Source organism: Bubalus bubalis, chromosome 4 (assembly GCF_019923935.1).
Source record: "Bubalus bubalis isolate 160015118507 breed Murrah chromosome 4, NDDB_SH_1, whole genome shotgun sequence".
Lineage (NCBI taxonomy): Eukaryota > Metazoa > Chordata > Mammalia > Artiodactyla > Bovidae > Bubalus > Bubalus bubalis.
In genome coordinates this window covers 72,828,737-72,852,072 of record NC_059160.1, presented here as the reverse complement: position 1 = coordinate 72,852,072, position 23,336 = coordinate 72,828,737, and the positions used below count along the sequence as shown (strand labels likewise).

The 23,336-nt window shown below is 40.7% G+C and overlaps 1 protein-coding gene across 1 annotated transcript in view; it reads right to left on the bottom strand.

The window, feature by feature from the left end:
* Nucleotides 1–11,421: 11,421 nt before the first annotated feature.
* The window catches only part of IRAK3 (interleukin 1 receptor associated kinase 3), a 57,450-nt gene continuing 45,535 nt past the window's right edge, over nucleotides 11,422–23,336 (bottom strand). Inside the window, exons 9-12 of the mRNA XM_006066455.3 lie at nucleotides 16,673–16,871; nucleotides 15,281–15,343; nucleotides 15,022–15,186; nucleotides 11,422–12,615 (exon numbers count right to left, since the gene is read on the bottom strand). Of these exons, the coding sequence (XP_006066517.1) occupies nucleotides 12,100–12,615; nucleotides 15,022–15,186; nucleotides 15,281–15,343; nucleotides 16,673–16,871 (943 nt within the window). The 3' untranslated portion in view covers nucleotides 11,422–12,099. The remainder of the gene's footprint in view (nucleotides 12,616–15,021; nucleotides 15,187–15,280; nucleotides 15,344–16,672; nucleotides 16,872–23,336) is intronic.

Below are 23,336 nucleotides of genomic sequence, written 5' to 3'. Positions count from 1 at the left end.
GAGGAACTAAAGAGCCTCTTGATGAAAATGAAAGAGGAGAGTGAAAAAGTTGGCTTAAAGCTCAACATTCAGAAAACTCAGATCATGGCATCTGGTCCCATCATTTCATGGGAAATAGATGGGGAAACAGTGCAAACAGTGTCAGACTTTATTTTTCTGGGCTCCAAAATCACTGTGGATGGTGATTGCAGCCATGAAATGAAAAGATGCTTACTCCTTGGAAGGCAAGTTATAAGCAACCTAGACAGCATATTAAAAAGCAGAGACATTATTTTGCCAACAAAGGTCCATCTAGTTAAGGCTATGGTTTTTCCAGTGGTCATGTATGGATGTGAGAGTTGGACTATAAAGAAAGCTGAGTACCGAAGAATTGATGCTTCTGAACTGTGGTGTTGGAGAAGATTCTTGAGAGTCCCTTGGACTGCAAGGAGATCCAACCAGTCCATCCTAAAGGAGATCAGTCCTGGGTGTTCATTGGAGGGACTGATGTTGAAGCTGAAACTCCAATACTTTGGCCATCTGATGCGGAAAGCTGACTCATTTGAAAAGACCCTGATGCTGGGAAAGATTGAGGGCAGGAGGAAAAGGGGACAGTGGAAGATGAGATAGTTGGATGGCATTACCGACACAATGGACATGGGTTTGGGTGGACTCCGGGAGTTGGTGATGGACAGGGAGGCCTGGTGTACTGCAGTTCATGGGGTTGCAAAGAGTTGGACACAACTGAGCAACTGAACTGAATTGAATTGAAGAAATAATACAAATGAATTTATTTACAAAATAAAAACAGACTCACAGACATAAAAAACAAACTTGTGGCTACCAATGGAGGTAGGAACAAATTAGTGGTTTGGGATTAGCAAATACAGATTACTATATATAGCATAAACAACAAGGTCCTGCTGTATAGCACTAGAAACTATAGTCAATATCTTGAAATAAACTATAATGGAAAAGAATCTGTGTGTGTGTGTATATATATACACGTATATTATAAAACTGAGTCACTTTGCTGTATACCTGAAACACAATATTGTAAACCAATCAATTTCTTTAAAGACTAATTCTTGTATTTAAAAAATGTTTTTGGAGCATCTGCAATGTTATAGGAAATTTTCTAAGTTGGTAGGAATCTAGGTGTGAACAAGTGAAAGTCCTTGACTTCCTGAATTTTATACTCTAGAGAAACCTGATGATAAACAAATAAATATATAATATAGTGTCATGCACTGACAAATGAATTGAAGAAAACAGACACAACATAAAAGGTAAAAGAAAGTAATTACAGAGGGAGAAATTCTGGGGCGAGAGTTCCAGGCAGGGGAACTACTAGGGTAAAAGTCCTGCAGTGGAATGAGCCTTCCATGCAAAAAGGCTAGCAAGGCTGGAGTCGATGCTGAAAGGGGGCATGATGAGAACTGAGAGTGAGAAGAAATGGAAGGTTAGTCAGGAGCTTCTTCAAAAGGTGAAATCAATAAATCAAAACAAGCAAGATGGCACTGAAGCACGATGCTATGAAGGCACTTAAAAATGGAGAGTGTTATAAAAATACAAATGTAATACACTCTGGGTTTTATTTCATAAAAATCAATTACACAGGGAAAGGATGAAGCACAGGTGTGCTGTCAGCTGTTTATGTGAAAAACACATCAAGGCCTTCATAGATCCACAAGCTCAGTGAGAGCTAGCATCAAATGATGAATTGGAGACACACACACACACACACACTCCAGCAACAAGCACATGTACACATGTGTATGTGCATGCATTTACCTACGCTTAACACAGCTTTCAGTGGTAAAGAATCTGCCTGCCAATACAGGAGAGGCAGGTTTGATCCCTGGATCAGGAAGATCCCCTGGAGAAGGAAATGGCAACCCACTCCAGTATTCTTGCCTGGGAAATCTCATGGACAGAGAGGCCTGGCAAGTGAAGTCTTTACCACTGAAAGTTGTGTTAAGTGTGAGTAAATGCATGCACGTATGCACGTGTATGTGCTTGTTTGTGGGGTGCGTGTGTGTGTCTCAAATTCATTTTATACTGGCTCTTACTGAGCTTGTGGATCTACCGCGGCCGTGAAGTGTTTTTCACACGGGGTTGCAAGAGAATCAGACATGACTTATCGACTAAACAACAACAGCACAACCTTAGACAAAATGAACAGTGCATACCCAAATTAAATGACAGAATAAACTAATATTCTTTTTACCCACCACATTGAAAGTATTACATTTAACTTGATGATACATTTTATGAGTTATTGACGATTACATTTTTTTCCCATTTTTCAATGACCAGGATGCTGTGAAAAATAAAAATACCCACTCACATATGTTTTTGGCTTTCCATCCATTCTTCCAAGACTCTGAGCTCTGCTAATTTAAAGGTCCTAGATCTCAAGTGAGAAATGATCCCATGTGGACACAACCACGGTTTCACTGAATTGGAATTTGAGGGACTGGCTTTTGGGGATCTTTCTTCCACTGAACCAAGAAGAAAGAAGTAGATTATTATACTGTTTCTGGGTATTGATTGCAGTTATCAAGGGGAATCAGATTGGTGAGCACAACAAGGGCAGGGAGGTCTGAGTTGGGAATCCAGGAAGCTGTGTGTGCTGACAGTCCCATATCCAGGAGTAAAAGTACACGTTCAGTCATCACACACTAATAAAGGCAGGGCCAGCGGAGACACACCCTTCAGCAATGAAGGTCTGGTGCACACCCTCAAGGAAGGAAACCCAGATCACCAGGGTGCTGGCTGAGGGCAAAGGGAGCATGCAAGGAGACTTTTTTTTTTTTTTTAAAGCATATTATACATGCAAATTGCAGACTTGTGACAAATAATAGAAATAAAAACCATAGCAGCCAAGCATATTTCCTTGGTTTTGTATTTATCTGTGTATTATTTACCAATTTTTATTTTCCCTCTCTTTTCTCCTATATAAGAAATGTTGGGGATGATTGCCTGTATAGTTAGAAAATCCAGCCGGAAGAAACATTAAGATCACCTAGAGAAGGAAATGGCAACCCACTCCAGTGTTCTTGCCTGGAGAATCCCAGGGACAGGGGAGCCTGGTGGGCTGCTGTCTATGGGGTCGCACAGAGTCGGACACGACTGAGGCGATTTAGCAGCAGCAGCAGCAGCAGAGACAGAAATGATGGCTGATGAGACCTTGGGTCTCCTCTTCGTGGAGAACGACAGCATCTTGAATTATTTAAGTGTTATTTGTATGATACTGTCATTGTCCCTGTGAAGTTAAACATAGGTACAAAGGTGAGGATAAAATGCTGAATGACTGAAGAATAGGATTTGCCTGTTGGCTTTTAGCTCCATGCTTGTCCTTCTGTGCTTTCCACTATAGTTCAGACAAAGTTGTACATCCTAGATGCCCGTGGCAGCTAACTTCTCATTACGGAATGTGGAAGAAATGGAGAAACTTTTTCTTTCCCTGCTTCTTACTGGGCCCCTGGCAGTGGCAGTAGCCAAGGGTCATGTCCAAGTTCCTTCTTCTCTCCTTGGCAACACTATTCCAGAAGCATCAGTAGCAAGTTCTCAGCAGCCTCAGAGGTCAGTGGTCATGAGTTCTTAATTATACATTTTCCTTTTTTTTTCTCTTTCATCTGTAAGAGTGAGAATGGCTTCTTGTAGTATTACTTTCTGGATAACTTCGCATTTTTCTCTGCACTTCTAGGCTTTCCAACCCTTTGATCACCAATTCCCAATATTAAATTCCATCTGTTTGAAATAGCTAGTAGGCGAGTAATACTATGGGAAGCCATTCTCACTCTTACAGATGAAAGAGAAAAAAAGGGAAAATGTATAATCATTCAAGTTAAATGTAATATGCTCAGTGTGGTGGGTAAAAAGTAGAGATTCTATTTCTCCATAAGCACAGTCACTGATTACAGATGAACCCATTGCCCAGCCTATGCAAAAAAAAAAAAAACATGGAGTCGACTGGAAGAGGAAGAGATGGTCACGGACAGGCAGGGCGACATGGAGAGATCAGATAAAGTCTATGAACTCAAGGACAACATACTGTGATTCTCTGCTGCCTGGCAGCTTCGGGGGGTTATAGGGTCCAGCGTGTGGCCTTGGGAATAGTGGCTGAAGGGGAGTTTAAGTGTGGCTTCAGTCTAATCCATGAGCTCTTTTAACTGTGATGCAGCGATGCTGCCTCGTTCACTCCCATGAAAATAGAAATCACGAGCAAAAAATGCCAGGATACGAAATGGGAAGAAAGATGAACACATGTCAGACCATGCCTCCTGAAATATGGTGATAATTTTTTATTAAGGAAATACATTTTAATGGCCAAAACAGGATACTGATAATCACATGAATTATTTCTCCTTCTTCAAACTGCCAGACAAATGCATAATGAAAATGTCAGAGATTGCTCTGCCTACCACAGCAAGCAAGAGCCTCAGAGCTGCAGGCAGTGAGTTAACATAAACATGCGTATCTGGGTTTGTCAGCATGCTGGAAAATAAGCACGCATTTTTCTCCAGGTATATAAAATACAAACAATAAAAGGTCATTGATTAATATGTGCCCTTGGCTGAAGTCATTGCAGCCCTTTTAAAAGTCATATGATATAAACATTCAAAAACCCCACAAGATCCAGTGTTTAATGGTCCTGCAAGTACATTATAATTCACCTGTACACTTCCAGAAGGACATGAAATTATCATCAGGAAATAATGGGACTAAGAAGACCGCCAGAAATTTATACATCACTCTAGTGTGCTGTTCAGAACGATTCCATTTTACACTGTATTTAGGTATTGGTTTCCTTTTCTTTGTTGAAATTTTTGTAGTGATGGCGCCATTGGTGTGACCTGGCTTTTCTCTCCTAGGAAACACAAGAATAGCACCAACACATTAATTTGGTATAAAAGACCAAAATTTGTGGCTGTGTTATGCTCTCAAGAAGTCAACACTCATTTATCTTATAGCTAGATTTACTAAGGAAGTGTTTTTATCATATGCCTATACTCTGTAACTTCCTTATGTCCACAACTGTCCCAAACAGAAATCATTAGAGTTGGTATTTTACCCTGGAGTATATTTTGCTTTCTCCCTTTATGATGAACTCATCACTGTGGATCCCATTAGACTTGCTTCATAACCTCCATGTCTACCTGCGGGAGCAAAGCTCCGTGCTCAGTCATTCTTTCTCTGCACACATGCAAGTTTTATTTTCAGTTGGTAACTACAATTAGAGTCTGCTAAGTTCAGCATGGATAGTGGGGCACCAGACTAGGATATGGATACCTTAGGGTGAAAAATTTACCTCCCCAAAGATCTTTAATTGTAGGTTGTTTCTTGAAGTAAGCATAGATGTTAAAAGTAACTTTTAAAGATTTTACCAAAATCAACTAAAATTTGATTACAGATATTCTCAGTTGTGTACTGTGATCTCTTCTCCATTCTTCTCTATTTCTGCTCATCTGGGTTTTGCTTCTTGGGCTGCCTTTTGCCTCTAAAACCTTGTTACTCCAAGGATACCAGACAAATCTGTATGGAAGTGTCCATATCATGGAGGTTGGAAGACAAAAAAAATAAAGGGCATTGGAATAAAAGCAAGATTACAAGTTGCCAGGTGCTATCAAGGACACAGCTGAGCAAGGAGTCAGACCAAGGTAGAAATGTAGAGAATATTTTCTCCAAAATAAAAATAGCTTTATTATTTTCTGATAATAAAAGTGATACATGCTCATTATAAAAATTTCAAATACATAAAAGTCTAACAAAAGTAATGATCACCCAAATACCACAGCCAAGAAAGAAACCATTACTAACTTTTTGGCAAAGATTTCTCTATGAAACATATATTATTTAAAAATATCCAGTATTATAAATGGGCTCATATTAAACATGCTATTCTGTGGTCTGCTTTTTCATTCACTAACATTTCAAGGACAAATTTTCCATAGCAGTAAACATAGATCTAAACAATTTTAAATTAGGCAGATGTGTATAACTCAATTATAGACTTGTGCTATAATTTATTTAACCTGTCTTCTAGTGAAGGATAGGTACGCTGTTTCCAGTATTTTAATATCATAAACATTAAAAAGTACCTATTTGCCCTCATGTGTACACACTTGTGAAGTTTTTATTCATTACGATGAATTCCTAAACAAATTTCTGGGTAAAAGCAATGGGTAAACAGAACCATTTAAAGTTTTGATACATACTGCCTTCTAGAAGTGTGTGTAGTCGCTCAGTCGTGTCCGACTCTTTGTGACCCTGTGGACTGTGGCCCACCAGGCTCCTCTGTCCATGGGATTCTCCAGGCAAGAACACTGGAGTGGGCAAGCTGTACCAATTTTGACTCGCATGAACAGTGTAGGAGGGTTCCTTTTCCTCCATACCCTCTCCAGCATTTGTTGTCTGTGGATTTTTTGATGATAGTCATTCTGACTGGTATGAGGTGGTATATCATTGTAGTTTTGATTTGCATTTCTCTGCATGAAATTAAAAAGATGCTTACTCCTTGGAAGAAAAGTTATGACCAACCTAGATAGCATATTGAAAAGCAGAGACATTACTTTGCCAACAAAGGTCCGTCTGGTCAAGGCTATGGTTTTTCCTGTGGTCATGTATGGATGTGAGAGAGGGGCTGTGAAGAAAGCTGAGCGCCGAAGAATTGATGCTTTTGAACTGTGGTGTTGGAGAAGACTCTTGAGAGTCCCTTGGACTGCAAGGAGATCCAGCCAGTCCATCCTGAAGGAGATCAGCCCTGGGTGTTCTTTGGAAGGACTGATGCTGAAGCTGAAACTCCAGTACTTTGGCCACCTCATGCGAAGAGTTGACTCATTGGAAAAGACTTTGATGCTGGGAGGGATTGCGGGCAGGAGGAGAAGGGGACGACAGAGGATGAGATGGCTGGATGGCATCACCAACTCGGTGGACATGAGTTTGAGTGAACTCCAGGAGTTGGTGATGGACAGGGAGGCCTGGCATGCTGCAATTCACGGGGTCGCAAAGAGTCGGACATGACTGAATGACTGAACTGAACTGAACTGAATATAAGTTATTCCTCTTCAGAGCAGATATGTCCTGGGCTTAAATAATTTTCACTTTGTATCCCCAGTCCATCATCAGTGTTACTTAGGATGAGAGTCAACTTCTTTGAACCTCATTTCCCTTGATCTTATAGTAACAGAACACAGATCAGTAGTTTAGATGATGTGTGACTGCAGCTTGCACACCCAAATATTAACTGAGTCTGACCCTCCTTCAAGTACACTCTTCCTACCTTCTTATATTCCATCCCAATTTACATTAATCTGTAAGAAAATTTCAAAATTAAGGAGTCACTGAAAAACAATGGAGATGTTCAAATTATTATATTTATAGAGATGACCATAAAAAATTTCAGTAAGGCAGATGACATCAATAAGAAGGTTCTTAAGTGAAAGTTTGGTGAGCAATGAAGGTTTGGGAGGCATCTTCAGAATAAAAGTGCTTCCCAAGAAAATACTTGCAATCCAGTGGACCATTAATATACCTAAATAACTTGGGACATAAAGATGGATGCAAAATACAAGAAACATCGGCTTCTCTGTCAAAATCAAAATGTTGGCTTATCATTGCCTACACATGATTTGGGAATGTTTTTCACCATGAGGCAAATTTATAAGCCATGTACACAATTTTTAATTCTTCTTTTCAACAATGCCTCAGATATTAATATTTGAAATTAGACTTTCAACCAAGAATGACGAAGTGGAACTATTTAAACAAATGACTGATGACAGTCTAGATATTAGAAAGACAGACTTTGGGTGCAAACGGAATGACAGTGTTGAGATACTAGATACCAATGATTCTGAAGAGGTTTGAAGGATTATCCGATTCAGTCATTCACTTGGTGGGCCATATTATGTGTCAGGTGCTGTGCTAGCCATTAAGGATACCAAAAAGAGCAGGATATAGCCTCTACCCCCAGGGAAGTTTCAGTTTTATGAGGAGAGAGAAGTCAACAGGCAGTTCCAGTGTGGGGTGATGGTGTGGTGAGGCATGTGTAGACGCTTCAGATTCCTTACTGGAAGCCTGCTGACGATGGCATCAGTACTAGTAATCTTTGCCTCCTTCTTACTCTTTCAGCCCTTACTTTCGGTTCCAAAAATTTGTGGCTCAAATAACAGATGTTGTAATAGAACAGTTAACTTGGGCAGATGCCTTTTCATCCTTAATAAAATGTTTGCTTCTTACCTGGTACTCTAGTAGTTAACATAGTACCTTGATTCTGGCAGATGCCTCACAAATGCTTCTTATGTAACTTTCACTTCCTAGACTCACTCTATCTCAGGTCATAAAAGCTGTTTTACACAAGCTGTTCTACTATCCCATGAAACTCCACAATGACGCAGTGGGTCACAGATCATTACAACAATTCTCCAGAAGCCAATAAAATTGACTATGCCAGAAATCCCATAGCTGACTTCAAAAACAACAAAACACTTTCTTCATGTTTTGGGAGCTATAAAATGGGACAAAAATCTATCAAGTAAATAGGATCTACCTGGAGGATAGCCCATGGTACATTACAAAGATGAAGGTGAATGAAATTCTTTACTAATTTATCTTTACTGATCATAGGAAACACTTGGGGACTCATTCTTGGTTTCTTCATGTGTCTTAGTCTTTACATCATGAGGCCACTAAAGTATCCTCTTACTGCCTATAGCAGGATGGGAGATTTAATTCCTATCAGTTAACACTTATTAACAAACCCATTAGAAGGCAAATCTGGTAAGGAGCACTGGGTCACTCAATAGTAAATTCTGGTTATTTCTAACCACAGTAGTATCTGCTTACCATATCATTAATTAGGTTATTGCCAGTTAATCTGACTTGGTTTTTAAGATGTCCAAAATAGTCACACCCAAGCAAGGTGATCTAGTTAAAAAAAATTCATTGATGAATAGTATTTCTAGACCTTCTACTCAATGCTAAGCAAACTCCTATGCAATAGATTGGGAGCTAGCAATCTGTTTTTAACAAGCCTGCCATGTCATTTTGTTGCATGCTAAAGTTTGACAAACGCTGCTTCAAGTCAATTAAGCAAATTCCCATCAACATCATACCAACAGATTACACGTGTGCTGAATAATGGTGTGGGCCTGGTGTCAATGAGAACTTTCTAATGATTTCCCTTTGAAGGTACTGCGAGATTCAGATTCAAAGTGAAAAGCAGTTTAACAAAGAGTCAGTTCTTTATTATCTTGATTACCTCATTTGAATTATTAGTGGCAACTTCATCCGATTCCAAGCTTACTTGCCTGATTCAGCCAAAATACATTCAGCCTACATGAAACAAGCTAAATCGACCTCAGAATGGCTATTTATAAAGCCAAATGTCAAAGACTTTCACAGCTTCCTGTGATTAACAAGGAATCAAGAGTTGGGTATAATCAAAAGTTTTCAAACTAGGCCAGGTCATCACAAGAAGCAAGATCAATGAAGTCTAGTGCAACCCCTTCCCCTGACAGTCTCAGCATAGGGGCAGTTTGGGAGCACCGTGAACATACTTCATGCTCAGATAGGGAAGACAGCAATGGGCAGTCAGGATGTGTCAGACTAGCCCTCGGAGAGGGCCTCTCCCAGCTGCTTGCCTGGGGCTTTTGAGTTGTCAATCAGGCTACAGCTTACTGTGTTTTGAACCTCACTTCCTGTCGTAAGATCCTTTTTCCCAGAACCATAGCTCCATGTTTTGGACCTTGGTCTGTTAACCTGACCCTGATTTCTGATGATTTCCTTCTTTGAATAATTGCTCTTGAATCTGGACTCCAATCTGATGATCATTAACCCAACTGTACAGATTCACAAAAAAAAAAAAAAATAAAAACTTACCAAAAAAATGGGCCTATTCCTTTGATACAGAGAAAACTAGAGGTCTGCCCTTATATAGTAAACATCCTAGAGAGGGAGATTCTGTAAATCCTCTGGAAATGGTTTTCATGAGTGTTTCTGTCTATCATAATAAAGACAGTCATTATCCCTACTTGGTTAATTTACTCAGGAATGTTTACTATAGCTGAATTTTTTATTATGTGGGTTCACAGAGATAATGTCACTCAATTTAACTTATAAGGAAACACCTGCTCTGTATAGGATAACATGCTAGGCCCAAAAGAGATGGACCCTACACAGTCAGGGAGTATGATAAATAGAGTAATGGTCCCAAAGATGTCCATGTCCTAATCCTGAATACACGACTTTATAGGAGAAATGGGACACTGCGGCTGTGATTAAACAAAGGATCTTAAGATACAGAGATTTTCCTGGATTACCTGAGTGGGCCCAATGCCGTCACAAGGATCTTTTGGAGAGCCAAAGGAAGAGGAAGAGGTGATGAAGAAGAGCTCAGAGAGACAGAAAGAGAGATCTAAAGATGTGACAGATACTGGCTTTGAGGATGGAAGAAGAAGGCATGAACCAAAGAATGCAAATAGCATTTTGAAGCTAGAAAAGGCAAAGGAACAAACTCTCCCCTAGATCCTCCAGAAGGAATGCCAAGGACTTCTGACCTCCAGAGCTGTATAATAATTAATTTATGTTGCTTTTACCCACTAACCTACTGTTGTGATAGCAGTAGGAAACTAATACAGGGAGTTTATCATTAGTAAGAGAGAGAAGACAACATAGGTAACTTTGATATGCTTCAGAAAGTGACAGGTATAAATGAGAAATGCAAAGAAACTATTACAGATGATACAAATAAACTTATTTACAAGATATAAACAGACTCGCAGACACAGAAAACAAACTTATTAAACAGGAAAGGAGGTTTAGGAGTTTGGGATTAGTAGATACAAACCATGATATATAAAACATAAACAACAAGGTCCTACTATATAGCCCTGGAGGAGGGCATGACAACCCATTCCAGTATTCTTGCCTGGAGAATCCCATGGACAGAGGAGCATGGCAGGCTATGGTCCATGGGGTCGCAAAGAGTCAGACACGACTGAAGCAACTTAGCACACATGCACCTACTGTATGGCACAGGGAACCATATTCAGTATCTTGTAGTAAACCATAATGGGAAAGAATATGAAAAAGAATATGTGTGTGTGTGTATATATATATATACACACACATATAACTGAATCATTTTGCTGTACATCAGAAGCTAACACTGTAAATCAACAATACTTCAATAAAAAAAATCTTTAAAAATGGGGAAAAAAAAGAGAAATTGCTACGGAAATGCTGATAAAGTAATATTGGCTGGAAAGATTAGGAAAGCTTCCTGGAGGAGGCAATTATGGTGGGCCCTGAAAGATTGGCTAGAATTTCAAAAGGGAGAGATCTGGTAAACACTAGGAATAAAGGCATAGAGTTGGAATCAAACAAAAAGCTGACTGAGGCCTTTATGACCAGCCAGTTTCTTAGGAACAAGAATTATTTGATTAAAATTTCATCATCTACTCAGGATATAATAGTCTCTAAGTATGTAAAAAATTATAATACTAGTCATATAACAACTATATTATATGAAATAATCTAAGAGTTTAAATACAGAAATACAGATCTTGGGTGAAAACCAAGGGTGAAACTGGCTCATTTTCACATATGCAGACTTGACAGGGATAAAAGAAACATACTAAGAGTCAATCGAAATAAGCAAAAAGCCAATTCTTTAAAAAGATTTCTATTAACATTTACAAATCAGACATTTCCTGCAACCTCTGCAAGCAGGCTAAACCAAAACAATGGAATCCAACTGAACTGAACATACTTGGAAGCAGATTGGAGGCTCTAAGGACTCACATGGATGTGACAGAGAAGACACTGTAATCCAGATCCTTTCTAGTAGGTTTTGACTGCTCTGTTTGCCTGAAGTCAGAGTCCACAATCTTAAGCAATTCTGAATGGTTTTAATTTAGCCCAGGTTGGATCATGAGGCAATGATCCTACTAAAACAAACTTTTAAGCCACTCTGTTCTACAAGTTGGAAGGGAAGGAATGGAATGGGATTGGTCACACTGTTGATGGGCATCAGCCAAATGTATCATCCCTTATCCTCCAGCACTACTGATGAAGACAGTGGCTTCCCCAGATGAGACCTTACTCAGTGCCTCAGCAATTTTTGCTTTCTTCCTTATCCTCGTCAGAAACCGATGCCTTTTTGTACTGTTTGCATTCATTCCAGGAAAATACGGAGGAACAGCTAGTCTCCACTGGCCTGCTCCTATAGGAATGGCCTGGAGCTTCTGCAGAAGTGTCCGTATGCACACCAGGGGCCCTCAAGTCCAGGGATGGAGTTGCACACTTTGGAGACCAGCTTTCCTCACAAGGAGACCCAGACCTACTGGAAGAGTCCTCATTCCCCCTACTACCTGTCTTTTTGTCAAAGCCCAGGAATGTGACCTCAGACTGGCTGCATTCAAAGGGAGTCTTCTGAGTCATTCTATCTTTTCTCAAACTTTGATCATGAGGCGGCGATAGATTATTCTGGTTTTCGTCATCTTCCACTGGAATGCTCGGAACATTATCGAAGAACAGAGGAGAAGGACTCCTGAAGGACTTGAGGGATGTGGGAGGATCTTCCGCAAAATACAAGCTGGCTTGAGTACTTTCAAGAATATTGAGGACCTGAATAACCAAGAAACAAACACACACTGAATGAAGTCTCAATAACCTCTCCTTTAACCTTTTTTTCTGTCTACCTATTAAGGAATATTCTCTTTTTTTCATGAAATAAGTTTAATTAATGTGGAAGACCTGGATTTTATCCCTAAGTTGGGAAGATCCCCTGGAGAAGGGAATGGCAACCCATCCAGTATTCTTGCCTGGAGAATCTCATAGATAGAGTCTACAGTCCATGGGGTTGCAAAGAGTCGGACACAACTTAGCAACTAACACATTGTCTTTATAGAATTTGAAATGAGAAGGAATTAAAGATAGCTAAAATTCTTCATGTTAATAACTAAATTAAGTGACTTAAAGCAAAGTAGAAAAGCCACTGAACTGAATTCAACATCAAGAGATCTGGAGTGTCTTGCTGGTCCAGTGGTTAGAAGTCTGCCAGCCAATGAGGGGGAAACGGGTTTGATCCCTGGTCCAAGAAGATATAACATGCTGTGGGGCAACTAAGCCTGTGTACCACAACTATTGAAGCCTGCACACTCTAGAGCCTATGCTCTACAACAAGAGAAGCCACCACAGTGAGAAACCTAAGCACCGCAACTAGAGAGTAGCCCTTGCTTGCTGAAACTAGAGAAAGCCCAAGGGCAGAAATGAAGACCCAGTGCAGCCAAAATGATAAACAAGTAAATAAATAAAAAAAATTTTTTTAAAAGAAGAGAACTGACTTTAGGCCAAGATTTGCCACTAACTACTTTGTGACCTTGGACAAATCTCTGATTATTTTTTATTTCAACCTTAATATGTGAAAGATTGGAAGGGGTCAGGGAATAGTGAGCCCAATCCATAGTTCTCAAATACTAGAACTACCTAGGGAAGCTCTTTTAAAATACCTTAAAAAGTCTCTCTTACAGATCCCTTAGACTGACCTAAAGATGCTCATTCAAAAAAATATGGAGATAGGAGCCCAGGAATCTGTATTTTTAAAGCTTCCCAGTTGATTTGGATGTGCAGCTAAATTGAGAACCATTAACCTGATATAAAATAACATACCTTCACACATACATGTAATTTTAAAAATACATATAAAGAGCTTTATAATTTACAAACTGTTTTCACACACATGACCTCATTTAATCTGCACAAACATTATTATCCTCACTTTATAGATGATAAGGTTGAGTCCCTTTCAGAAAAGGAAATCACTATCATAAGCCAGAAGGAGCAGACCTGTGGCTTAACCCCACGTCTTCTGGCTCCCAATTTCATGTTCTCTCCACTATGTATTCAGAGCTCAAAACTGCTAGTTACACAGCTCTTACTGGTGGTGTCAGGTCTAGAACACAGCTCTCCTGATTCCCAGGCCGATGGTTTTTATATTCTGATTATGTCAACTCCTTGTTTAAAAACTTTTCCATGGCTGACAACAGATTCAGGATGGAATCCAAATTCCTAGAATGGAATTCATGTCCCTCGATCACCTGGAACCTCCTATTATTTTAAAACAGCCCAGCATTTCCCTCTCTGTCCTCATACTTCCATGATGCAGGATTATCTGCAGTCTTGGTGCCATGGAATCCACTGCACCTCTGAGCCTTTGCAGGCATACAGTCTCTCTGCCTGGAATATCCCTCCATCCTAAGGCCACCTAAATCCAACCTATTCTTCAGATTATAGCTCAGTTATCACCTCCATCAAGAAACTTCTTTGCTGGGACATATTCTGACTCTATGCTCCCATACTGGCCTGTGTTCTCATCTATCATGATGCGTATCTTCTTGCATCGAAATTCCATGTTTATCCGTCTGACTCTCCGTTTGGACTGTGAGCTGAGAGCAGCAATTCAGTATCCTGATCACTGTTGCAGCACCAGCACCTAGTCCAAAGTCTGGCACGTGAAAGCAGGTACTAAATAAATATTTGTTTATTATAAACAAATACCTAGATGATTAAATTGATGGGCAGATGAATAAGCTTAAAAATCAGCAAGAGAAATACATGCTGCATTAAAAAAAAAATTTGGCCACACCATGTGGCATGTAGGATCTTAGTTCCCCAACCAGGGACTGAACCCAGGCCCTGGCAGTGAATGTGCCTGAGTCCTAACCATTGAACCACCAGGGAATTCCCATTTTATTGGACCAGATCTCTTAATGAATGTTGAATAAAGTATTCTCTCCAAATTATTCTCTTATGTCTTTTCATCAATTTTTTTGTGGCTGCCCTGGTTCTATCCAATGATGCCCTTTCTCAGAGTACCAAACTTTCTGATTTAGAAAAGCTATCTGTTAGGTGAGAAGACTCTGTTGGGGGCTGCATTTGTCACACTGATATTCACTTAGATACACAGTTTATCCAGTTTAGATTTTCTATGGCTCCACAGATGGTTTTTAACAAAATCACATGTATACGCACTTCATCCATCGATGGTCTTAATTTCGCCCGTGTTGTAGCACACCGGCCCGCCAAAGAGAACAGCTTGGCGGAAAAATTCTGTGGACAGGGAGGTACTTTCTTATCTAGAAAGGAGATGCATGAATCGAGGCCTCTTTTCTCCATCAATTCTATAAGAAGATCCCGCTAGGAAGAAAAGAAGACAAGCTCATCATTTAGAACTCAGAAACCATCAGAAAAGTGACCAAGAGATAGGGGCAGAGGTGGAGACAACTCTTACCAGCTGGATATGCTTTGGCTCATCTAACACCACTTTACAACCTGTCAGAACTTCCATTATTACCTACAAGGAATATATAGAAAGTCAGCTACATAATATTAATAATACACACAATAATTATTATATTATTATAAATATTTTTAAAAGTGAAAGTGAAATCACTCAGTTGTGTCCGACTCTTTGCGACCCCATGGGCTGTAGCCTACAGGCTCCTCCATCCATGGGATTGTCCAGGCAAGAATACTGGAGTGGGTTGCCATCTTCTTCTCCAGATCTTCCCGACCCAAGGATTGAACCCAGGTCTCCCACATTGTAGGCAGATGCTTTACCATCTGAGCCATACTCATAATTAGTTGTGGCTCTTTTGAAAAAATTTTAATTGAGGCATAATTACAATATTGTGTTGGTTTCTGCCATATATCAATATGAATCAGCCATAAGTACATAAGTCATACACATAAGTATGTGTATCAGCCATACACATAAGTCATACACATAAGTCCTCTCCCTCTTGAACCCCCCCTCCTACCTCCCATCCCATCCCACCTCTATAGGTTGTCACAGAGCATCGGATTTGTGTTCCCTGAGTCATACAGCAAATTCCCACTGGCTATTTTGCATCCTGAAGAAGGGAATGGCAACCCACTCCAGTATTCTTGCCTGGAGAATTCTATGGACAGAGGAGCCTGGCAGGCTACAGTCCATGTGGTCATAAAGAGTCGGACATGACTGAGTGACTAACACACACACACACACACACACACACACACCTATTTTACATATGGTAATGTGTATGTTTCAATGTTATTCTCTTAAATCATATCATCCTTCCTTCCCCCACTGTGTCCAAAAGTCTGTTCTCTATGTCTGTGTCACCTTTGCTGCCCTGCAAATAGGTTCATCAGAACCATCTTTCTAGATTTCATATATATGCATTAATATATGTTTGTTTTTCTCTTTCTGACTTACTTCACTCTGTATAATAGGCTCTAGGTTCATCCACCTCATTAGAACTGACTCAAATATATTCTTCTTTATTGCTGAGTAATATTCCCTTACACTAACATTCCATACGTACCACATCTTTATCCATTCATTTGTCAACGGACACCTAGGTTGCTTACATGTCCTAGCTACTGTAAACAGAGCTGTGATGAACACTGGGTGCATGTGTCTTTTTTCAGTTAAACCTCAACACTGAGTATAGTTCATTCTAATTAATCACTTTATGTTTTACTGTTTGATTACATAAAACTAATGTATTGATATAAGACAATGAGTAACAGGAAATCAATAGGTCTAAAAGTTAACGTCTTTAAAACAGTTCTTAGAATTTAGAGCATTCTTGGTGATAAAACTCTTCTCCTTCATTAACTGGTAGTTGGTACTTACAATTCCAAAGCTGTAGACGTCTGTTTTAATGGAAAGTTTGCCTTGTCTGATATACTCTTCTGGCATGTACCACACATGCTTACTGCTGCTGCTGGTCATGCTTATGGCAGAGCTTTGAGGTTCTAGGTGAGGTCGGAAGTGTGCCATGGCAAAATCAGTTAGTTTGGGTTGAAACTGATCATCCAGAAGTATGTTTGCACTGAAATTGTGATCATGGGCAAACAAGACAAAAACATCATAAAGGTATTCCAGTGGAAAACAACAGGACAAGCTCGCTTTCATATTTGATCAATTCCAAATAAAGTCATACATTACTTTCCATGAACTTTTTAGAGGAGATTTTCTCAAAGTATAAATCCAAGCTTTATATAAAACCTAAAACAAAAACCTGACCTAGGAACAGCAGGAATTTCAAATTTACAGGTCTATATATGGAGTTGGTGGATGAAATTGATGCTTTGTCAATAGGTGAAACTAAAGTTAACCAAAGTAGCTTTCCTTGTGTTCTACTTACATGTAATAAGAACATTAAATGAGTTTTAATCAGATAGTAATTAAGTATCTGATATGCACAGGGCTGTGCTGTGGAATGCTTGGCTTAGAACCACTAAGCCAATACATTAGAGCCAGATCCTGCCTTTGCTCTAGCTCTAGATTAGGACAGACATGTAGTTCTTAATGACTTCTTCCCCAGATGTACACTTCACTTATTCAAATCAAAGCTGGGGCTTCTGGAGATGCCCTGATCATTGGGTACCTAATGCAGGAGTCTGCCACATGTGCCAGGAGATGAGGTGGGCAGAGAGGTTCCTTAACCCTCATTATCAGGACCCAAGCTTCTACCCCTCCAGCTTCTGCCACTCTGAGAGTCCGGCTGTCTTCTGCACCCCTTGCCCTACCACTGCCCCCCACATTATTTCAGCAACAAGAGGAGGAATGCAAAGATCTGAGTGTCAGATTTTCAATGTCAAGCATCTCATCCTCCCTTCTTCTTCCAACCCAGCTTTAAAGAACCTAAACTTAACTTAAACCATAACTTAAAAGAGAATGCAAAAAGCTGAATTTGTGAAACACTTAGAATCCCTAAAGAACAGGTCTTTTCCAAGTACAAAAGGGAAAAGAAGCAGCAAGAACACTCATAATCTAATCCATTTATTTGATCCTCAGAAAAACTGGGGAAGTGTGCAGCGGCTGGTGACTCATACTTCTGTTAAGACTTAGGCAGAGGGGAGCTGAGTAACCACAGCATGTTACACAATAAAACCCACAGATGACTTTGGGTCAGTGAAAGGCCATCAATAAGAATGCAAAATTGTTCCAGGGCACTGCATTCACACTTTGAATACTGGTATTTGGTGAAAAGACAAGTTGTTTACCAGCAGACTTTAGTGTATAACATAAATTTTAAGTTCAGTGATATACTCTGTTCTAAATAAAGGTTAATGGCAGCTGAGGAAGAAGGATGTTCTGTTTTAGGAAAGTGGGAATTCCAAAAGGCCCTTCAACAATCAATTCTACTCAAACTCTTTCTCCTGCTTCAACCTCAAATAGAATATTCAGACATAAAGTGCCTTCAGCTACCTTGCAGGTCAACTGAATACATTCTTTCTATGGGAGTAAAAACAGACTAACAAAATAAAGACAACATAAAGTAACTAAAATCATGTAACAATATACTGCAACAAACAGGTGCTGCGCAGGCTATGCTTAGTCACTCAGTTCAGTTCTGTTCAGTTCATTTCAGTCGCTCAGTCGTGTCTGACTCTTTGCAACCCCATGAATCGCAGCACGCAGTCATGTCCAACTCTTTGCAACCCCATGGACTGTATCCTGCCAGGCTCCTCTGTCCCTGGGGATTCTCCAGGCAAGAATACTGAAGTGGGTTGTCATGCCCTCCTCCAGGCAATCTTCCCAACCCAGGGATCAAACCCAGATTTCTGGCATTGCTGGTGGATTCTTTACCATCTGAGCCACCAGGGAACAGGTAAGAAACACCCAATGGCCCACACCTTCGATTTAGTGTTTCTACAACCTATTTCTTCTAGTCTTTCCCACAAGCTACTTTCTGTAGCAGAGAGACCATCAGCTCTCTAGATAGCAGAAGGACTAGTCATGGTTCAGTAAGGTGATGGGAAAAGTCTCACACAAAGTGGTGAGTTTGTATTCTGAATCTGGGGATGTTAGTTCATCTCTCTGTAGCTAGGGGTCTCTAGGACAATTCTTTTTGGGTACCTAAGCCCTTCCAAAGTTATGAGAATTGCTTTCTTTGCTTACATTTGTCTCCTAATTTAAAGTTGAAGTTCTTGGGCCTTAAATATAAAGCAAGATGATACACCTAGATTATAATGCAGGATCTGAATCTAAGTGCAAATTTTATGTTTGACATGTAAGCGCATGATTGGTTTTTAAAGACATGTATTTTTAATTTTAGGAAGAGTTATTGGTGCTTAGTAGCCCAGTCCCTGAGTACTGGGAATACTCCAGAAAAGTCCAGACTTCACTTAATTGGGTTCAGAGATAAAGAGCACCCCACTGGGTTCTAAATGACAGCCTGAGGCAATAGGACGGCTTGCTGTTTGAAGCACTAAGACACCCCTCACCAGATATCTTTCCTTCCCTCACCAGATGTAGCAAGACACAGTTTCTGTATGAACCTGCAGATTACTGGGAAAAAGCATACACATCCTCCCCCTGCCAACATCAGCATGCAGTATATCCAGCATAAATGACACAAAACTGAAACCCTTACTCCCTTTTGGCATAAACAGCCTTCTCGATCTTTCTCATTGACCTAGGCAGCACTTAGTATTATGGCTTGTTTTTGCTTTATTGGTACCTAATGAGTCCTAGGCTCTCTTGAGTAAAGGCTTAGTCAAGAAGGGGTAAACCTCCTTTCAATGTGAAATTTCATCTCTGATCAAACTAGCGCAACTTCTCCATCAAGCCTTGATTTCCTTGTAGGTAAAAAGATCTGATAACGCAGATCTTACAGAGTTGTTGTGAGGGTTACATGAGAAAACCTAAGCAGAGTGCCTGATGCACAGGGAGAGCCTTGAAATTTGTTCTGAGGATATAGGTTGCCCACTGTCCATCCTATACTTGTCTCTTTACCTGAAAACCCCACTGGACCTGGCCAGGTAACTCTAGAAGTTTAAGGACACCAATTTGATGTAACAAAGGGGCTACAGGATAAACCTGGAGATCTGAACATCCTTGGGTTAATCAGTTTCAATGCATCATCTGTATTTCAAAATAGTTCTAGAGAAGAGTTGGAAGAACCTGACTAAACTAATATTCTCAGATATTTTAAGACCATGGGGATAAACATATACATATTGTTTGGTATGTATGTATGCAAGCATGTATGTATCCATGTATATAAGTATACACTAGAGCTTAGAGACAGTAGTGGTAAATAAAATTACTAGGGGGAACTTTAATTTACGTAACATTTGTTTTGGCATCCCTTAGAAAAAAATGAACATATATGGATTTTTAGAAGAAGGCAGGCACTAGAAGGAAAATAGAAAAAAAATCTAAGGAAAAGAATTACTGTATATAAAATGTTTTTTAAAAACAAAAGTAGTTTTCTTGCAGGGTAGGGGAAAATGGAGAGGGAGGAGACTGATGGTTAATTAAACCACCAGTCAAATAAACATTTGCATTCCCTGCAGGCTTTCTATCCCTGCTAAACACTGAGCTGGAGCCCAGCAGCCTCACCACACACATCAGGTCTTGGGAGTGAAGGCAGGAGCTTGGGTCCTCCAGCAAGGGTGCCACGTTCACAGAAAGGAGTCTCTGCGGTACCCCATCCCCTTCCCAACCACTCAGTCTTTCTAGTCCCTCACGAAGGAAATTCCCTATGCACTTACTACACCCATACATCTCTGATCAATTTCCATTTAAAAAAAAATTCATTTTTAAGCAAATGGCCACTTCCTTCCTTTTTTTCTGAGACCACCTCCCTAGTAAGAGAGTTTGTTTCACTTGGCAGGAGACCCACGGCCATAGCATAAGACAAAATGATCTTGTAGGAAACATTAGAAATGTTCCCCGAGATTATCTCCTCGCTTTGGCAACATGAACAAGAATGAATGTCTGGGATGAAAAATGCCAGGGATAAAACGCATTTCAATTTAAAATCGTTCATAAATGTGAAAACAATTAAGCTCGCTGAGGGATACGATGGAAATAACAAGAAGGTTTACTGCTTTCAGATGCTTTTATGTGATCCCGTAATTCAAAAACATCTTTGTTTCCCCCAATAAAAATGTGAGCGTCTTTTGCCAAGAATAAAGACTTCAACTTTTCAAGATTCTTTTCTTTAAATCCTTTTCCTCCTCAAATTCCACCATCTGGAAATGAATTTTGTTTTTATAACATGCTCTTTGAAGAGTTCGAATTACTAAGACATTTTTGGGCTAACTAAACCAGCAGACTTCTTGAAAATAGCTTTGAAATGTGGGCTTGGCTTCCTCCTTGGGTGTTCTGCGGCTGTGTCCCTGATAGCGTCTTCCTTCGAAGGCTATTCACTCTCTGCTTGCACAAGGTGAAGATTCCAAATGCAGGCCACCAGGCCCTACCTCCCCACCCCCTGCAAAGTCTGCTGCCTGCAGCAGGTCTCACTAGAAGCCCAACGTCCACGTTTCCAAATTTACACATACTAATTACGTTCTCCTCTTCTGCCTCATATCCCTGTCTCTGCTGTTGAAACCAACATGCTCCCAGGAGTCTCGGCTTAGTGACCTAATATGAGCATGCTGTTCGACCCACACAAGGATGGAACCCCATCTCCTCTCCTCCATCTATCGGCATGTGACCAAGGCAGGTTACTAACCTCTGTAAATCTCAGCTTTCTTCTCTGTCAAACCAACGATAACACCAATGATGTGTAAACTCAGTCCTCTGGCTTTCACTGAGTTTCCTAATACGTCTCTGCAGCCTATCGGTCACAAGGAAATCTACTAACACTTACCAATGCGGTCAGGATGTGTGTGTGCTTGCTAAGTTGCTTCAGTCATGTCTGACTCTGTGCGACCCTATAGACTGTAGTCCCCCAGCCTCCTGTCCGTGGGGATTCTCCAGGCAAGAATACTTGAGTGGGTTGCCATGCCCTTCTCCAGGGGATATTCCCAACCCAGGAATCGAACCCAGGTCTCCTGCATTGCTGACAGATTCTTTACCGTCTGAGTCACCAGCAGGGAAGCCCAAGAATACTAGGGTGGGTAGGCTATCCCTTCTCCAGGAGAACTTCCAAACCCAGGAATTGAACCACGGTCTCCTGCACTGGCAGGCAAGTTCTTGATCTCTAGCACCTCCTTGGAAGCCCCAGATAGACTGTGGTTACTGCTGTACGGCTGGGGGTGGGGGTGGGGTGGGCGGGCTTTCTTTGTGTTCCCCTTACCTGGAAAGTACTCCCCTCCCACTTACTGTTATCCAATTCCTCTATGCAGCTTGATTAATTCCCTCCAGAAAGTTTTCACTAATCTGAATTCCAGTGGCCCTCTCTTCTCCCAAGTTCCTACTGTACAGCCTGTACTCTTTCACGTGGCACTCCCAGAGAGGCCAGCTTCTGTTTGCATAAGCATAATGCTGAATCTATAGAAGATACTAAATAAACATCTGATGATATAATCAGTTTGTAAATGAAGAGAATCTGAAACCATACGTACCCTTGGACCACTCGGCATATGGCAAATACGTGGCTCAAACGCTGCCAAGACATCCTCCCATATTCTTGGCAGACATCACTAATTGACTTCAGAAAGTACCCACCCCAGATTCCCTTTCAACTCTGCCCATGGGAACTCATTACCAACCAATCCAAGATGGAATGTGAGACGAAACTGATTTGTCATCGCTTCTATAAGCACAATTGCTTTTTTTTCCAGATGAGGCAAATGAGGCCCAGCTGGTTGAAATCACTCATTCTATGCAAAATAGCTTATGCTAAAGCCTAGCACTCCTACGTCTCTGTTCAGTGCACTTTCAACTTGTAGTTAACCGAAAGAAACATCTTTTTATTCAGCTACTCATAAAAGATTAAGAAACTGTTGATTATAAGGCAGAAATGAAGTGAATTTTCTCTCTTCTTCCCTTTAGTTGTAGGTAGGTAATTCTAGTGCCAAAACAATGGCAAATGGGTGAGTCACTGGAAGACAGATTTTAGCTCAATACAGAGGAAGTTCTAACAATCAGAGCTGCACCCAAATAGAGCTCTAACAAGGTGCTGTGCCAGGGTCCAAGGACAGGTCAGATGAGATACCTGAGTCCCCATTAGGTGAGAGGAACAATATTTACTGCCAACTCCTGGGCTGTGCTTCACAGAAATGAGCTCATTTCATCCTCACAGCCCTGGGAAGAAGAGCAGAGGTTCCAGTTCCAGATAAGGAGACTGTGCCCCAAGGAACTGAGTGATTTACCCAAGATCACACTGCTGGAAAGTGGTAACGCTGGCCTTTGTACTCAGATCTGGGAGAACCCGAAGGCCACACCCTCAACCAGTGACAAGAGACTGGAGCAGCAATGAAGTCACTGGGGTGGCTGCTGGAGAGGGGGCAGGATGGGGGCAGGGCAGGGGCAGGACAGGAACAGGACAGGAGCAGGACAGGGGCAAGACAGGGGGCAGGACAGGGGCAGGGTGGGGGCAGGGCAGGGGCAGGAC